General features: G+C 50.7%; 1 protein-coding gene across 1 annotated transcript; it reads left to right on the top strand.

The window, feature by feature from the left end:
• Nucleotides 1-191: 191 nt before the first annotated feature.
• On the top strand, nucleotides 192-16,789 carry LOC147080321 (rho guanine nucleotide exchange factor 12-like). Its single transcript, XM_085981211.1, has 7 exons — nucleotides 192-283; nucleotides 3,319-3,515; nucleotides 5,095-5,169; nucleotides 6,548-6,667; nucleotides 7,035-7,095; nucleotides 15,509-15,594; nucleotides 16,598-16,789. Exons 1-7 carry the CDS (start codon nucleotides 205-207, stop codon nucleotides 16,772-16,774), a joined length of 795 nt encoding a protein of 264 aa, XP_085837337.1. The 5' UTR covers nucleotides 192-204; the 3' UTR covers nucleotides 16,775-16,789.
• The last annotated feature ends 2,079 nt before the right edge of the window (nucleotides 16,790-18,868 follow it).

The raw sequence follows: 18,868 nt of genomic DNA, 5'->3' as shown, positions 1-18,868 counted from the left end.
GAGCAGGAACCCTGGCTCATTTGTTTTGCCAGTGTGTCAGTTGCTTACTTGCAGACTACGGGTCAGTTCAAGAATGTTTTGATGAATTGTGATTCTCTTTAGTTCTGATTCCCTCCTTCAAATAAACACAGACCCTTGTGTCTGTCGAGGGCAGAACACATCCAGCTTTACGTGTGCATTGTATCAGCAAATACTGGCCGGTTAATGATGGTGTTTTATCTGCAGGTTAATGGAACGCTGGTCACGCATTCGAATCATGTGGAGGTGGTCCGATTAATTAAGTGTAAGTGAACCAGGGGCTAATGAGAAGTCTTCCCAAAGTCCGGGACGGTCACCAACCATCCCACAGGTCTATAGAGTCACGCAGTGTGCAATCTGTCCCGTCCCGTGTACAATACTATCAACATTGTGACACACAGTGAAGGTATTTAGCAGCCAGAGTGTGATCATTCAGCAGCCAACCTTAATGAAAAACAAATCACTGTCCCCCACCCAGCATTCGCACATCAGCACCTCCTCTCCCTCGCCCACACACAAGTGTGTGCTGACACACAACTTACACGGCATTTATTAGTGTATATTGGTGCCTGTGATATTGCATACTGACACATTTTTCACCCGATGGTTACTGGATACAGAGGACGTTAGTTGCCATGAAAGAGATAATTGCACTAAAACAGCACCGTGTTACATTATTGCAACATTTGAATAAGGCCATGGAATCTTTAATGTTCAACTGAACAGACACACAGGGCCAGAGTTTAAACATCACATCCAAAAGATGGCAAGTCCACCAATACAGCACTCCCTCAGTACTGCCCCTCCGACAGTGCAGCGCTCCCTCAGTACTGCCTCCTCCGACCGTGCTGCGGAGGCTCCCTCAGTACTGCCCCTCCGACAGTGTGGTGCTTCCTCAGTACTGCCCCTCCAACAGTGCGGTGCTCCCTCAGTACTGCCCCTCCGACAGTGCGACGCTCCCTCAGTACTGCCCCTCCAACAGTGCAGTGCTCCCTCAGTACTGCCCCTCCGACAGTGCGACGCTCCCTCAGTACTGCCCCTCCGACAGTGCGGCGCTCCCTCAGCACTGACCCTCCGACAGTGCGGCGCTCCCTCAGCACTGACCCTCCGACAGTGCGGCGCTCCCTCAGCACTGACCCTCCGACAGTGCGGCGCTCCCTCAGCACTGCCCCTCCGACAGTGCGGCGCTCCCTCAGCACTGCCCCTCCGACAGTGCGGCGCTCCCTCAGCACTGCCCCTCCGACATTGCGGCGCTCCCTCAGCACTGCCCCTCCGACAGTGCGGCGCTCCCTCAGCACTGCCCCTCCGACAGTGCGGCGCTCCCTCAGTACTGCCCCTCCGACAGTGCGGCGCTCCCTCAGCACTGACCCTCCGACAGTGCGGCGCTCCCTCAGCACTGACCCTCCGACAGTGCGGCGCTCCCTCAGCACTGACCCTCCGACAGTGCGGCGCTCCCTCAGCACTGACCCTCCGACAGTGCGGCGCTCCCTCAGCACTGACCCTCCGACAGTGCGGCGCTCCCTCAGCACTGCCCCTCCGACAGTGCGGCGCTCCCTCAGCACTGCCCCTCCGACAGTGCGGCGCTCCCTCAGCACTGCCCCTCCGACAGTGCGGCGCTCCCTCAGCACTGCCCCTCCGACAGTGCGGCGCTCCCTCAGCACTGCCCCTCCGACAGTGCGGCGCTCCCTCAGTGCGGCACTCCCTCAGTACTGCCCCTCCGACAGTGCGGCACTCCCTCAGTACTGCCCCTCCGACAGTGCGGCACTCCCTCAGTACTGCCCCTCCGACAGTGCGGCACTCCCTCAGTACTGCCCCTCCGACAGTGCAGAGCTCCCTCAGTACTGCCCCTCCGACAGTGCGGCGCTCCCTCAGCACTGCCCCTCCGACAGTGCGGCTCAGTATTGCACTGGAATGTTGGGCCGAGATCATGTACTCACGTCCTGGAGATGGGTTTGACCCAAGGGCAGGAGTGTTAGCAATTGAGCTGAACTGACAGGTGGATAAGGTTAGAGGAGAGCAAGATGCACGCGCTCAATGTAACTCTCAAATCCTGACGCTCTGCCTTCACATGGACTCGGAAACCCGAGTGAAATTGCGTACTTGTCTGCAATTCACTGTCTGATCAAAATAATGAATTTTAAGGGTTACTGGTAACTGAGCCACCCATCTGCAGCAGTCCAGCTCTAAATGTGGTCTGTACAAGGGGTCCCTGTAAAGCTGGGCTCTGCTGCAGTCTTATCTCGGTTCTGATCTGGGGAAGTGAATATTACTACAATCACCATGTCCCAAATCCTTCAGTGAAGCAGTTGCTCATTCAGCGGCAAAACCGCTGGGTGATTCTGTGGCAAAGCTTTCAGATTGGTCATTGAGGGGTTCATGAGCCTCATCTTTCGCTGTTGGCCAGAAAGAAAGAAAGACATGCATTTCTATAGCTCTTTTCACAACCTCAGGACATCTCAAAGTGCTTTTTACAGCCAATGAAGTACTTTTGAAATAACATCTGCAGTATTTTGCTGAAGTACTTTTGAAGTACTATCTGCAGCAGGTATGTACAGCAGGCACCTCAAAGCACTGGAGAGGTACCACCAATGCTGCCTCCGCAAGATCCTGCAAATCCATTGGCAGGATAGGCACACCAACGTTTGTGTTCTCGCTCAGGCCAGCATCAAAGCTTTGACCACGCTCGATCAGCTCCGATGGACGGGCCACATCGTCCGCATGCCCGATACGAGACTCCCAAAACAAGCGCTCTACTCGGAGCTCCGACACGGCAAGAAAGCCCCAGGTAGGCAGAGGAAACGCTTCAAGGACACCCTCAAAGCCTCCTTGGAAAAAGTGCAACAACCCCACCGACACCTGGGAATCCCTGGCCCAAGACTGCACAAAGTGGAGGAGAAGCATCCGGGAAGGCGCCGAACACCTCGAGTCACTTCGCTAGGAGCAAGCGGAAGCCAAGCGCAAACAGCGGAAGGAGCGCACGTCAACCCAAGCACCCCACCCACCGTCTGCCCCACCTGTGACAGAGACTGTAGGTCCCGCATTGGACTCATCAGTCACCTGAGAACTCATTTTTAGTGTGGAAGCAAGTCATTCTCGGTTCAGAGGGACTGCCTAAGACGACGACGACTTTTGAAGTGTAGTCACTGTTGTAATGTAGGAAACGTGGCAGCCAATTTGCGCACAGCAAGCTCCCACAGACAGCAATGTGATGATGACCAGATAATCTCTTTTAGTCAGTAACTGTTGTCACTGGTGGTTTTCCGAGATGTGCAGACTGAATGTTTTCGTTTCTGTTACCAGCTGGCTCATATGTGGCTCTCACGGTCCTGGGCCGTCCCCCTGGCTCTCCCCAGATTCCGCTGCCCACCGTCGATGGAGATGCCGGGGCTTTCTTCTTCCCTGGACAGCAAGGTCCGGTATTCCCAAATCCAACGTTTTCCCCACATTCTCCGACCAGCAGCTTACCCGAGCGAATCACCAGCCCGATGCCGGTGGCGGTGAGTGGGCGGAGCTTTATTCTCATTCAATTATTAACTGATTTCAGGTATCTCGAAGGAAGCTGCCCATTCCCAAGAGGTGTAACTGGGCAACAGCTCCCTGCAGCCTCGGCCAACCGGTAGATTCAGGCAGGACTTGATGCTGTGTGAAGTGTCCTCTGTCTGATCAGCTCCCTCTTTGAGTGGCAGAAATCTCTATCATTCTTCGTGTGTACGATTCTCTGTTCTTGACAGAAGTTGCTGCAAATTAGCTCGGGAAGAGGTCACGTGACCTTTTCACCCATAGTCCTCCTTACTTGCCCCGTACTCAACTTTGGCATGTTCTGTTGTCAGCCGGCCGGGCGCTGCGGGCCACTGCCAGCCGGCCGGGCGCTGCGGGCCACTGCCAGCCGGCCGGGCGCTGCGGGCCACTGCCAGCCGGCCGGGCGCTGCGGGCCACTGCCAGCCGGCCGGGCGCTGCGGGCCACTGCCAGCCGGCCGGGCGCTGCGGGCCACTGCCAGCCGGCCGGGCGCTGCGGGCCACTGCCAGCCGGCCGGCTAAACAGCAATTACACTGTTTGCTCCCTCTAGTGGTGAAAATGGTGCATCACCGCTAGAGCAGCTGAGGAGTTTGTGGAATTGCGGCCCCGTACAGTCGGATAGATAGGGCCCACCACAGTCCCACCACCTCCCCAGGAAGTGCCCAACTCCTGAGGGGCCTGTGCATCAACCGTGTGTAAGGCTTATTGAGACTCAATTTCTATTTAAATTAGGCCGGCGCTGCCTGTTGCTTCATGAGAGGCCAAATAGAAAAATATTGGTCTCTGTGCCTCACTCTCTGCCTCTGGCTGCCTCCCTCCCGCTGGCCGGACCCTGTCTGTCTCCCTGTCTCCCTCTCTCTGCCTCAATCTCTCTGTCTGGCTCTCTTTCTGTCTGGCTCTCTTTCTGTCTGGCTCTCTTTCTGTCTGGCTCTCTTTCTCTCTGGCTCTCTTTCTCTCTGGCTCTCTTTCTCTCTGGCTCTCTTTCTCTCTGGCTCTCTTTCTGTCTGGCTCTCTTTCTGTCTGGCTCTCTTTCTCTCTGGCTCTCTTTCTCTCTGGCTCTCTCTCTGTCTGGCTCTCCCTCTCTGTCTGGCTCTCCCTCTCTGTCTGGCTCTCTCTCTCTCTGTCTGGCTCTCTCTCTCTGCCTCGCTCGCTCTCTCTCTCTCTGCCTCTCTCTCTCTCTGCCTCGCTCGCTCGCTCTCTGCCTCGCTCGCTCGCTCTCTGCCTCGCTCGCTCGCTCCCCCTCTGCCCCGCTCGCTCCCCCTCTGCCCCGCTCGCTCTCTCTCTCTCTCTCTGTCTGGCTCGCTCTCCCGCTGTCTCTCTGTCTCCCTCTCTCTGTCTCGCACGCGCGCTGTCTCGCTTATGACATATAGATAGATATTATATTATATTTCAATGTGTGCATCTCTATGTTTCTGTTTCTGTGTCTGACTTTGTGAATAGCAATATTTCCTTTTATCAATTGGATAGTTTTAATGAGTGCCGTCCAGCAATGAGTGACCAGTAATGATCCTGACTCTCTCTCTCTGCTCCACCCTGACCCCCCCACCCAACCGAACCAGGAAGACAACATTGTGCACAACCAGAAGCTGGAAATCCTGCGGAACATGCTGGGCACAGAGATACGGCAGCTGGAGGTGGGTCTGACAGTCCAGGCCACGGCTTGTGCTTTAACAGAAAAATGGATAAAATTGCGGAATCTGATCTAATTTCATCAAACACTCCCAGGGCAGGTACAGCACGGGTTAGATACAGAGTAAAGCTCCCTCTACACTGTCCCATCAGCACTCCCAGGGCAGGTACAGCCCAGGTTAGATACAGAGTAAAGCTCCCTCTACACTGTCCCATCAGCACTCCCAGGGCAGGTACAGCATGGGTTAGATACAGAGTAAAGCTCCCTCTACACTGTCCCATCAAACACTCCCAGGGCAGGTACAGCCCAGGTTAGATACAGAGTAAAGCTCCCTCTACACTGTCCCATCAAACACTCCCAGGGCAGGTACAGCACGGGTTAGATACAGAGCAAAGCTCCCTCTATACTGTCCCATCAAACACTCCCAGGGCAGGTACAGCACGGGTTAGATACAGAGTAAAGCTCCCTCTACACTGTCCCATCAAACACCCCCAGGGCAGGTACAGCACGGGTTAGATACAGAGTAAAGCTCCCTCTACACTGTCCCATCAGCACTCCCAGGGCAGGTACAGCCCAGGTTAGATACAGAGTAAAGCTCCCTCTACACTGTCCCATCAGCACTCCCAGGGCAGGTACAGCACGGGTTAGATACAGAGTAAAGCTCCCTCTACACTGTCCCATCAAACACTCCCAGGGCAGGTACAGCACGGGTTAGATACAGAGTAAAGCTTCCTCTACACTGTCCCATCAAACACTCCCAGGGCAGGTACAGCCCAGGTTAGATACAGAGTAAAGCTCCCTCTACACTGTCCCATCAAACACTCCCAGGGCAGGTACAGCACGGGTTAGATACAGAGCAAAGCTCCCTCTATACTGTCCCATCAAACACTCCCAGGGCAGGTACAGCACGGGTTAGATACAGAGTAAAGCTCCCTCTACACTGTCCCATCAAACACTCCCAGGGCAGGTACAGCACGGGTTAGATACAGAGTAAAGCTCCCTCTACACTGTCCCATCAAACACCCCCAGGGCAGGTACAGCACGGGTTAGATACAGAGTAAAGCTCCCTCTACACTGTCCCATCAAACACTCCCAGGGCAGGTACAGCACGGGTTAGATACAGAGTAAAGCTCCCTCTACACTGTCCCATCAAACACTCCCTGGGCACTGTACCAGTTCTGATTCCAATCACCTTGTTGTCTCTTTGTGTGAGACTGCCAGTTTTCTGCCAGTTGGGGATGGTTTTGGGCTGTGACACCTGCCCGGAATTGGGTAGAGACCCTGCCCATTTGCCATGCCTTCTATTGGGCCTGATTCAGTCCAGGTCACAGCATTGAATCAGTCATTAGACCAAGGTGCTGATTTATGCTTTTTTAAAACAGCAACTTAAGGAAAAGTACATGAGAAACCCATCGCAGCAGGTGCTTCGAGATCAACAGGAGGTGGAGAAACACATTCAGCAGCTGCATGAGCAACTCAGCAAAGCTACAGGCTCCTCACAGGTAGGAGTCTCTTGTACACACTCTGGAGTAAGAATTATAGAATGGTTACAGCACAGAAGGAGGCCATTTGGCCTGTCAAGTCCGTGTCCGCTCTCTGCAAGATCACTTCAGCTAGTCTCACTCCCCTGCAAATTTTTTTCCTTCAGAGACTCTTATACACGCTCGTGCTAAGAGTCTCTTATACACGCTCTAGGGTAAGGGTCTCCTAAAGTCACCGGGGTATGGTCCCTCGATTAGCTGCATTTCTGTGAATGAGCTCCCTCGGCCTCTGTCACCAGACAGTCCGAACCGTGCCTCCGTGCTGCTGTTTGTCTCCTGTACTGAATTTCTATATACCTGGCTTTAATTTTAGTTTTGTTTCCTTCAGGACGGCTCAAATTCTGGACGACTTTCAGAAGTATTAACGATTGTTGAAAGACTGACTGAAGGTGAGGATTTAGATGCTGCTTAATGCATTACTGCGAAGTGACTGTCAATACATCCCTCTCTTGACCCCACACGCCCCTCCCCTCCCCCGCACGCTCGTGTCTCCTGCTTGGGTATAGATTCCACAGACATGCCCAGGCTCAGGGCATTGAGGCTGAGTCCAGTGGCCTTAGAGTGCTGGCTAAGATCTGCTAACGGCCCAGACCGGGGAGCGATGCTGGGACACTTCTGATCCTAGGTGACACCACATGGGGTGAGACCCTCGGCAGTGAGCTGCTGGAAGATCCTCTCTGTTTTTTGTTAAGTGTGAGCAGTTGCTCTCTCTCTCTCTCACTAACAGTCTAAAAGTGATGGTTTGAGTCCTGCTGACAGCAGCCCCGACCGTTCCCAGATGTCTGATGTGGCAGAGCAGGAAATGTTGGAAATCTTGTGAAAGGTATTTCTTGTGCTAATTTTTCAAGGTGACAAATAGAAATGAAATGGGCACTAGGAGTGAGATTGTGTGACAGCCACATTCTTAATCTCTCTCTGTCTTACTCATGCACCCATTCTCTCTCTTTCGTTCTCTGTATTTCTATCTGTCTCTCACTTTCTGTTGCAGGTTTTTTTGGGAAAGAGCACGCAGTAACTCATAGAAGTGTAGAAAGCAGAGGAGCGGGCCACTGCCCATCAAGCCCTGCTCTAATCCCACTCTCCTGCTCAGTCCCCACACACTTTAATATTCCTCTTTATCAAGCTGCTATTTAATTCCCTTTCAAAAGAATTTATGAACTTTGCTCCCAGAATGGTTTTTGGGTGCAATCCCACATCTAATCCTCCCCCAATGTTTTGCCACCTCCCTTTAATCACTTTGGTGATTAATGTAAATCTGTGCCATTTGCTTACCGAGTCACCGACCAGTGCAAACAATCTCTCACCTAACATTTTGGCAAAGAAATGGACTCGGTCTAAAGGTAAATCTAGAGAGAGGAAAGGTAGTGGAAATCTGTGAATGGCTGACTGGTGGACAATCTTTGGGTAAGGAGATTGCTGGTAACACCAGTCTGCGCTTGAACTGGTGCTGATTCTGCTGGAAGAGGTGAGCGGAATTGTTTGAGTTTGGTGCCACCTCCTGGAACCCGATTTAAGAAGATAATTTGCTGCCTGGGACTCGCTGCAGTTCACCCTTTCCCTTCGCTCTGTGGGGATTGCAGGTGATGCCTTTGTTTAAGCACAGTTGCTTGTTGACTGTTTCCTAGCTTGTTCTGAACCTTTCATAGAAACATAGAAGATAGGAGCATGAGTAGGCCATTCGGCCCCTCGAGCCTGTTCCACCATTTAATGAGATCATGGCTGACCATCCAAATTCAGTACCCTGTCCCTGCCTTCTCCCCATATTCCTTGATCCCTTTAGCCTTAAGATATATATCTCCTTCTTCTTGAATATATTTAATAAGTTGGCCTCAACTGCCTTTTGTGGTAGAGAATTCCACAGGTTCACCACTCTCTGGGTGAAGAAATTCCTCCTCATCTCTGTCCTAAATGGCTTACCCCTTATCCTTAGACTGTGACCCCTGGTTCTGGACTCCCCCGCCATTGGGAACATCCTTCCTGCATCTAGTCTGTCTGGTCCTGTTAGAATTTTATAAGTTTCAATGAGATCCCCTCTCATTCTTCTAAACTCAAGCAAATATAAGCCTAATCGACCCAATCTCTCTTCATACGTCATTCCTGCCATCCCAGGTATCAGTCTGGTGAATCTTCGCTGCACTCCCTCCATGGCAAGAACATCCTTCTTCAGATAAGGCGACCAAAACTGCACACAATACTCAAGGTGTGGTCTCACCAAGGCCCTGTACAACTGCAGCAAGACATCCTTGCTCCTGTACTCGAATCCTCTCGCTATGAAGGCCAACATACCATTTGCCGCCTTAACCGCCTGCTGCACCTGCATGCTTACCTTCAGCGACTGGTGCACAAGGACACCCAGGTCTTGTTGCACTTCCCCTTTTCCCAATCTATTGCCGTTCAGATAATCTGTCTTCTTGTTTTTGCCACCAAAGTGGATAACCTCGCATTTATCCACATTATACTGCATCTGCCATGCATCTGCCCAATCACTCAACCTGTCCAAATCATACTGGAGTTTCTCTGCATCCTCCTCACAGCACACACGCCCACCCAGCTTTGTGTCGTCTGCAACCTTGGAGATATTACATCTAGTTCCCTCATCTAGATTATTAATATATATTGTGAATAGCTGGGGTCCTAGCACCGATCCCTGCGGTACCCCACTAGTCACTGCCTGCCACTCGGAAAAAGACCCGTTTATTCCAACTCTTTGCTTTCTGTCTGCCAGCCAGTTCTCTATCCAAGTCAGTACCTTGCCCCCAATCCCATGTGCCTTAACTTTACACGCTAATCTCTTATGCGGGACCTTATCCAAAGCCTTCTGAAAGTCCAAATACACCACATCCACTGGTTCTCCCTTATCTATTTTACCAGTTACATCCTCAAAAAATTCCAGTAGATTAGTCAAGCATGACTTACCTTTTGTAAATCCATGTTGACTTTGTCCGATCCTGTCAGTTTTCCAAGTGCTCTGCTATTACATCTTTTATAATGGACTCTAGCATTTTCCCCACTACCGATGTCAGGCTTACCGGTCTATAATTCCCCGTTTTCTCTCTACCACCTTTTTTAAACAGTGGGGTTACATTAGCTACCCTCCAATCCATGGGAACTATTCCAGAGTCTATAGAATTTTGGAAGATGACCAGCAATGCATCTACTATTTCTAGGGCCACTTCCTTAAGTACCCTAGGATGTAGATTATCAAGCCCTGGGGATTTATCGGCCTTCAATGCCGTCAATTTCCCTAACACCACTTCCCTACAAATACTGATTTCATTCAATTCCTCCCTCTCATTAGACCCTATGTTCCCTGACATCTCTGGAAGGTTATTTGTGTCCTCCTTTGTGAAGACAGAACCAAAGTATGTATTTAATTGGTCTGCCATTTCTTTGTTCCCCATTATAAATTCCCCTGATTCTGACTGCAAGGGACCTACGCTTGACTTCACCAATCTTTTTCTCTTCACATATCTAAAGAAGCTTTGACGTCAGTTTTTATGTTCCCTGCAAGCTTACTCTCATATTCTGTTTCCCCCCCTCGTAATTAATCCCTTTGTCCTCCTTTGCTGAATCCTAAACTGCTCCGAATCCTCGGGTTTGCTGCTTTTTAAGAACATAAGAAATAGGAGCAGGAGTGGGCCATACGACCCCTCGGGCCTGCTCCGCCATTCAATAGGATCATGGCTGATCTGAATCCAGACTCACGTCCACTTCCCTGCCCTCTCCCCATAACCCCTAACTCCCTTATCTGCTAGGAAAATGTCCATCTCCATCTTAAATCCATTTAATGTAGCAGCTTCCACAGCTCTCTGGGGTAGCAAATTCCATAGATTTACTACCCCCTGAGTGAAGAAGTTTCTCCTCATCTCAGTTTTGAAACGGCAGCCCTTTATTCTAAGATTATGCCCCCTAGTTCTAGTCTCACCCATCAGTGGAAACATCCTCACCGCATCCACCCGACCAAGCCCCCTCACAGTCTTATATGTTTCGATAAGATCGCCTCTCATTCTTCTGAATTCCAATGAGTAGAGGCCCAACCTACTCAACCTTTCCTCATACGTCAACCCCCTCATCTCTGGAATCAACCGAGTGAACCTTCTCTGAACCGCCTCGAGAGCAAGTATATCTTTTTTCTTAAATATGGAAACCAAAACTGCACGCAGTATTCCAGGTGTGGCCTCACCAACACCCTGTATAACTGCAGCAAGACTTCCCTGTTTTTATACTCCATCCCCCTTGCAATAAAAGCCAAGATTCCATTGGCCTTCCTGATCACCTGTTGCACCTGCATACTAACTTTTTGTGTTTCTTGCAAAGGACCCCCAGATCCTTTTGTACTGTAGCACTTTGCAGTTTCTCTCCATTTAGATAATAGCTTGCTCTTTGATTTTTTTCTGCCAAAGTGCATAACCTCACACTTTCCAACATTATATTGCATCTGCCAAATCTCTGCCCACTCACTTAGCCTGTCTATGTCTTTTTGCAGGTTTTTTATGTCCTCCTCACTCACTGCTTTCCCTCCCATCTTTGTATCGTCGGCAAACTTGGATATGTTGCACTCGGTCCCTTCCTCCAAATCGTTAATATAGATTGTAAAGAGTTGGGGTCCCAGCACTGACCCCTGCGGAACACCACTAGTTACTGATTGCCAGCCCGAGAACGAACCATTTATCCCAACTCTTTGTTTTCTGTTAGATAGCCAATCTTCCACCCATGCCAGTATATTACCCCCAATCCCGTGATTTTTTTTATCTTGATCAGTAATCTTTTGTGTGGAACTTTGTCAAATGCCTTTTGGAAGTCCAAATACACTACATCCACTGGTTCCCCTTTATCCACCCTGTATGTTACATCCTCAAAGAATTCGAGCAAATTTGTCAAACATGACTTCCCCTTCGTAAAACCATGCTGACTCTGTCCTATTAAATTATGTTTATCCAAATGCTCTGTTACTGTTTCCTTAATAATGGACTCCAACATTTTGCCAAACACAGATGTTAGGCTAACTGGGCTATAGTTTCCAGCTTTTTGTCTACTTCCCTTCTTAAATAAGGGTGTTACATTAGCAGTTTTCCAATCTGCCGGGACCTTTGCCGAGTCCAGGGAGTTCTGGAAAATGATCACCAATGCATCCACAATCCCTACCGCCACTTCTCTCAAGACCCTAGGATGTAGGCCATCAGGTCCGGGGGATTTATCCGCCTTAAGTCCCATTATTTTACTGAGTACCATCTCCTTAGTGATTTTAATCGTGTTTAGCTCCTCCCCCCCCCCTGTTTGTCCAGCGTTGGGATATTTTTAGTGTCCTCTACTGTAAAGACTGATACAAAATATTTGTTCAGCGTCTTTGCCATCTCCATGTTCCGCACCACTAGTTTCCCGGTCCCATTCTCTAAGGGACCAACGTTCACTTTAGCCATCCTTTTTCTTTTTATATAGCCGTAGAGACTATTGCTATCTGTTTTTATATTTTTTGCTAGTTTACTTTCATAATCTATCTTCCCTTTCTTAATTAATCTTTTAATTATTGTTTGCTGGCTTTTAAATTCTTCCCAATCTTCTATCCTCCCACTAGATTTGGCTAATTTATATGCCCTTGTTTTCAGTCGAATACAATCCTTTATTACTTTACTAAGCCACGGATGGCTGTCTTTTCTTTTACTCCCCTTTTTCCTCAGTGGAATATATTTATCTTGAAAGATGTGAAATATCTCCTTGAATGTAGACCACTGCTCTTGTACCGTCTTACACTTTAATCTGTTTTCCCAGTCCACTTTAGTCAATTCTACTCTCATACCTTCATAGTCTTTATTTAAGCTTAGTACGCTGGTTTGAGATCCAACTCTCTCACCCTCAAACTGAATTTGGAATTCAACCATATTATGGTCACTCATTCCAAGGGGATCCTTTACTAGGACATTTTTTATTAATCCTGTCTCATTACACAGGACCAGATCTAAGATTGCCTGCCCCATGGTTGGTTCAGTTACATACTGCTCAAGGAACCTGTCCCTAATACACTCTATGAACTCTTCCTCAAGGCTGCCATGCCCAATTTGATTAGTCCAGTCAATATGAAAGTTAAAATCCCCCATGATTATAGCTGTTCCCTTATTACAAGCCCCAACTATTCCCTGATTTATACTCCGACCAACAGAGTTGCAACTGTTAGGAGGCCTATAGACTACGCCCACTAGTGACTTTTTCCCCTTATTATTCCTTCTCTCCACCCAAACTGTTTCACTATCCTGATCCTTTGACCCAATATCATTTCTGACAATTGCAGTGATTCCATCCTTGATTAACATAGCAACCCCACCTCCCTTTCCTTCCTGTCTGTCCTTCCTAATTGTCAAATACCCTTGTATGTTTAGTTCCCAGTCATGATTATCTTGCAGCCATGTTTCCGTAATGGCCACCAGATCATACCCATGTGTAGTTATTTGTACCGTCAACTAGTCAATTTTGTTACGAATGCTGCGTGCATTCAGATAAAGAACTTTCAAATATGTTTTGTGACAATTTATTCCTGCTTTTACCCCCTTTACTATTCTACCTTTATCTTTATACATTCTGTCCCTTCCTGACACTCTCTGGTTTTTAATTCCCCCACTGCTACCTTGCTCTATTGCCTTCTCCGCTGTCATTTTTATTTTTCGCTCTCTTAAAACCTCCCCCCCACTAATTAGTTTAAAGCCCTCTCTACAGCCCTAGTTATTCAATTCGCCAGGATTTTAGTCCCCGCACTGGCCAAATGAAGTCCATCCCAACGGAACTGCTCTCTCCCGTCCCAGTACTGATGTCAGTGTCCCAGGAAGCAAAACCCATTTCTCCCACACCAATCTTTGAGCCACGCATTTAACTCTCTAATTTTATTTACCCTAGCCAAATTTGCACGTGGCTCAGGTAGTAATCCAGAGATTATTACCCTTGTGGTTCTGCTTTTTAATTTGACCCCTAGCTGCTCAAACTCCCTCAGCAGAACCTCCTTCCTTGTCCTATCTATGTCGTTGGTACCAACATGGACCACGACAACTGGATCCTCCCCCTCCCACTCCAAGTTTCTCTCCAGCCCAGAGGAGATGTCCTTAACCCTGGCACCGGGCAGGCAACACAGCCTTCGGGACTCTCGCTCTCGGCTGCAAAGAACTCTCTCTATCCCCCTAATGATACAATCCCCTACCACTACAACATTTCTTTTAACTCCCCCCACTTGAATGGCCCCCCGCTCCACGGTGCTGTGGCCAGGTTGCTCATCCTCCCCGCAGTCCCTGTTCCCATCCTCACGGAGTAAGAGCCTCAAACCTGTTGGACAAGAGCAAGGGCTGCAGCTCCTCCAACACTACCTCCTGGGATCCCCGTACCTGCCTCACTTCTAGTCACACCATCATGACCCTGGCCACGGACTACATTGAATTAATTAATCTAATTGGTGTGACTGCCTCCTGATACACAGAGTCCAGGTAACTCTCCCCCTCCCTGATGTGTCTCAGTGTTTGAAGCTCGGACTCCAGCTCTTCAACACGGAGCCGGAATTCCTCGAGCAGCCAACACTTACTGCAAATGTGATCACCGTGAGCATCAATGGTGTCCACCAGCTCCCACATATTGCAGCAGCAACACATCACCTGATCTCCCATTCTATGTAATTAATTAAATTTATTAATATTTTTAAATACCCTCTGCCCCGATTCTAGATGATGAATATCGCACCTTAGAAACTATAAACCACAGAGTTTAAGCTTAAAAAAGAGAGAAATACTTACCAACCAATCACTTACCACTTTTTTGGCCAATTTATATGTCCTCTACTTGGATCTTATGCTATTCCTAATTTCCCTTATCAGCCACGGTTGAGTCACCTTTTTAAAATTTTTATGCCAAACAGGGATGAACAAATTCTGTAGTTCATGCGATCTTTAAATGTTTGCCATTGCCTATCCACCGTCAACCGATTAAGTAACATTCCCCAATCCATCCTAGCAAACTTGCGCCTCATACCATCGTAGTTTCCTTTATTTAAATTCAGGACCCTAGTCTCTGAGTCAACTACTTCACTCTCCATCTTAATGAAGAATTCATCATATTATGATCGCTCCTCACCAAGGGGCCTTGCACAACAACATTGCTAATTAATCCTTTCTCATTACATAACACCCAGCCTAAGATGGCCTGATCTCCAGTTGGTTCCTCGACATATTGGTCCAGGAAACCATCCCGTATACACTCTAGGAATTCCTCCTCCACAGCATTGTTACTAATTTGGTTAGCCCAATCTATATGTAGATTAAAGTCACCCATGATAACTGCTGTGCCCTTATTGCACGCGTCTCTGATTTCCTATTTAATGCTATCCCCAACCTCCGCATTACTGTTTGGGGGTCTGTATACAACTCCCACTAACGTTTTCTGCCCCATGGTATTTCTCAGCTCTACCCATACAGATTCCACATCATCAGAGCTAATATCCTTCCTTACTATTGTGTTAATCTCCTCTTTAACCAGCAATGCTACCCCACCTCTTTTTCCTTTTTGCCTGTCCTTCCTGAATATTGAATACCCCTGGATGTTGAATTCCCAGCCTTGGTCACCCTGGAGCCATGTCTCTGTAATTCCAATTACGTGATATCCGTTTACATCTATTTGTGCAGCTAATTCATCCACTGTATTACGAATGCTCCTTGCGTTAAGACACAAAGCCTTCAGGCTTGTTTTTTAAACACTCTTCGTCCTTTTAGAATGATTATTTACTGTGGCCATGTTTGATTTAAACCCTTGATTTCTCTGCCGTTTGTTTATCAGATGGAGGAGACTGGGAGCATGAGCTGCCATCCCAGAGCGAGAATATGGGAACGGATCGAAGCCGGATTTCATTCAGCCGTGCGGAGGTGAGGTCTGCTGGACCTTAGCCCAGTGAACTTGTAACTTCTGCCGTTCCATCAGTGTTAAACCAATTAGTGTTTTAAAGTTCTTATTAATGATGAAATGCTAATATTTAACCCTAAGCATGTTTTGCTGGAAAGTTGATTGTGGTTAGAATGTGCAGTTTGTGCTGCTGTCACACAAACCCCGGGGTCTGTTAGTGTGGAGAGATTATCCATCAGTCAGGCACCAAACCATTTTATTACCTAGATTTTTAGAAATATTTTACGAGGTAAAAGTTAGGTGGAATAAACTGCCCCTGGAAGCTCATAAACCCCCAAGCCTCGCCTCCAAACCCAGAGAGACGCACATTTTTCCAAGGGATTTTCCTGGTCAGTGGTAATGTTGCCTTATTCATCAGTGAGTGTCTGACTGTCAACGCTGCAGCCTTGTCGTTGGATGGCCTGTCTGCAGCTTCCTGTCCTTGCCTGGCTCATCGGTGTTTAACCCGGAAGCCTCGGGCCACATTTAAAGTTGCAGTCCATGTTCCCAGGCTGGTGGAACAGACCTCGATGTTCTGATTTATCAACCAGTGTGACAACAATGTTATTAACAGCCCTTTCCAAACTTCCAGGCTCACCGAATTCAAACAGGGCAAGTAGGAAACCAGGAGCAGAGCTACCTCGCAGGGGCTCGGTGTGTAGTTCAGATTCCTCTCTCCAGTTACAGACCGACTGCAGGATGTTAGAAGGCGGTTCACCACCACCTTCTCGAGGGCAATTAGGGATGGGCAATAAATGCTCAGCGACGTCCACATCCCAAGAACGAATGGAAGAAATGCAAATTGTTGTTGCATGGCTTTCTGTGAATCTGTTGCTAAAGGCTGCCTGAGGCCATACGATGTGGGTTTAAAGTACATTTGTTGCTCTGGGTGTTTTGTGCCTGACTGCGTGGGGTTTTGTTGTTTATTTCTGTGCTGTCCAGTTTGACATGACATGATTTGATAGAATCTGAATGTGTTTTTTTCAGTCTACAATAACCAGCCCATCTCCCCCAAGTGACGGCCACTTTCACCGAGACTGTCTGAGCAGCAGCCCCAAGACCTCCCCGAAAGATGCCAGCAGCTTCTGTGAGAATATGGAAGTTGATGAAAACCAGGACTGGGTACGGTTTAGGGTCAGTCTGACCATCAGTACGTTTCTGTAGCGTCTTTCACTGCTCTTGATGAGGTTGGGAATGTTCCCAAAATTCATTCGAATTTGCCTCCTGTCCCTTCAGATAAAAATCTAAATTGCAGTGAACATTTATCCTTGAAAAGAATTCCTGTTTACTTTACAGCTGTCGATAGAAATTTTCTAAATGTACATTTCCAGCGAGTTGCTGAGGGTTTAGTTTCGGTGTTACATGGTGTGAAGGATATTGCCACAGAGCGTGTTATCAGAAAGCAGTGACATTGTGGACAAGCACAGGCAGAGCCGCCGTGCCCCGTGTAGGGGGTGTGTGAGGGAGGGGAGAGAGAGCCGCCCCGTGTAGGGGGTGTGTGAGGGAGGGGGAGAGAGAGCTGCCCCGCCCTGCCCCAGGAGGTGTGTGAGGGAGGGGAGAGAGAGCCGCCCCGTGTAGGGGGTGTGTGAGGGAGGAGAGAGCCGCCCCGTGTAGGGGGTGTGTGAGGGAGGGGGAGAGAGCTGCCCCGTGTAGGGGGTGTGTGAGGGAGGGGAGAGCCGCCCCGTGTAGGGGGTGTGTGAGGGAGGGGAGAGAGAGCCGCCCCGTGTAGGGGGTGTGTGAGGGAGGGGGAGAGAGAGCCGCCCCGTGCAGGGGGTGTGTGAGGGAGGAGAGAGCCGCCCCGTGTAGGGGGTGTGTGAGGGAGGGGGAGAGAGCTGCCCCGTGTAGGGGGTGTGTGAGGGAGGGGGAGAGAGAGCCGCCCCGTGTAGGGGGTGTGTGAGGGAGGAGAGAGCCGCCCCATGTAGGGGGAGGGGAGAGAGAGCCGCCCCGTGTAGGGGGTGTGTGAGGGAGGGGGGAGAGAGCTGCCCCGTGTAGGGGGGGTGTGAGGGAGGGGGAGAGAGAGCTGCCCCGTGTAGGGGGTGTGTGAGGGAGGAGAGAGCCGCCCCATGTAGGGGGAGGGGAGAGAGAGCCGCCCCGTGTAGGGGGTGTGTGAGGGAGGGGGAGAGAGAGCTGCCCCGTGTAGGGGGTGTGTGAGGGAGGAGAGAGCCGCCCCATGTAGGGGGAGGGGAGAGAGAGCCGCCCCGTGTAGGGGGTGTGTGAGGGAGGGGAGAGAGAGCCGCCCCGTGTAGGGGGTGTGTGAGGGAGGGGGGAGAGAGAGCCGCCCCGTGTAGGGGGTGTGTGAGGGAGGGGAGAGAGAGCCGCCCCGTGTAGGGGGTGTGTGAGGGAGGGGGGAGAGAGCCGCCCCGTGTAGGGGGTGTGTGAGGGAGGGGAGAGAGAGCCGCCCCGCCCTGCCCCAGGAGGTGTGTGAGGGAGGGGAGAGAGAGCCGCCCCGTGTAGGGGGTGTGTGAGGGAGGAGAGAGAGAGCCGCCCCGTGTAGGGGGTGTGTGAGGGAGGGGGGAGAGAGCTGCCCCGCCCTGCCCCAGGAGGTGTGTGAGGGAGGGGAGAGAGAGCCGCCCCGTGTAGGGGGTGTGTGAGGGACGGGGAGAGAGAGCTGCCCCGCCCTGCCCCAGAAGGTGTGTGAGGGAGGGGAGAGAGCCGCCCCGTGTAGGGGGTGTGTGAGGGAGGGGGAGAGAGAGCCGCCCCGTGTAGGGGGTGTGTGAGGGAGGGGGAGAGAGAGCCGCCCCGTGTAGGGGGTGTGTGAGGGAGGAGAGAGAGAGCTGCCCCGCCCTGCCCCAGGAGGTGTGTGAGGGAGGGGAGAGAGAGCCGCCCCGTGTAGGGGGTGTGTGAGGGAGGAGAGAGAGAGCTGCCCCGCCCTGCCCCAGGAGGTGTGTGAGGGAGGGGAGAGAGAGCCGCCCCGTGTAGGGGGTGTGTGAGGGAGGAGAGAGAGAGCCGCCCCGTGTAGGGGGTGTGTGAGGGAGGAGAGAGCCGCCCCATGTAGGGGGTGTGTGAGGGAGGAGAGAGCCGCCCCATGTAGGGGGTGTGTGAGGGAGGGGAGAGAGAGCCGCCCCGTGTAGGGGGTGTGTGAGGGAGGGGGAGAGAGCCGCCCCGCCCTGCCCCAGGAGGTGTGTGAGGGAGGGGGGAGAGAGCCGCCCCGTGTAGGGGGTGTGTGAGGGAGGGGAGAGAGCCGCCCCATGTAGGGGGTGTGTGAGGGAGGAGAGAGCCGCCCCATGTAGGGGGTGTGTGAGGGAGGGGAGAGAGAGC

Source organism: Somniosus microcephalus, unplaced genomic scaffold (assembly GCF_052327205.1).
Source record: "Somniosus microcephalus isolate GS21.2 unplaced genomic scaffold, FLI_Smic_1.0 scaffold1722, whole genome shotgun sequence".
Taxonomy (NCBI): domain Eukaryota; kingdom Metazoa; phylum Chordata; class Chondrichthyes; order Squaliformes; family Somniosidae; genus Somniosus; species Somniosus microcephalus.
Note: the sequence above shows the minus strand (reverse complement) of the source record. Positions and strands in the feature narration are given on the sequence as shown.

What these genes read in the sequence shown, in the direction of transcription:
- LOC147080321 (XM_085981211.1), top strand. Translation starts at nt 205, where the DNA reads ATGATGGTGTTTTATCTGCAGGTTAATGGAACGCTGGTCACGCATTCG. An exon ending in TGTTGAAAGACTGACTGAAG is followed by an intron (nt 7,096 to 15,508) that starts GTGAGGATTTAG and finishes TTTGTTTATCAG; the next exon opens with ATGGAGGAGACTGGGAGCAT. An exon ending in TTTCATTCAGCCGTGCGGAG is followed by an intron (nt 15,595 to 16,597) that starts GTGAGGTCTGCT and finishes TGTTTTTTTCAG; the next exon opens with TCTACAATAACCAGCCCATC.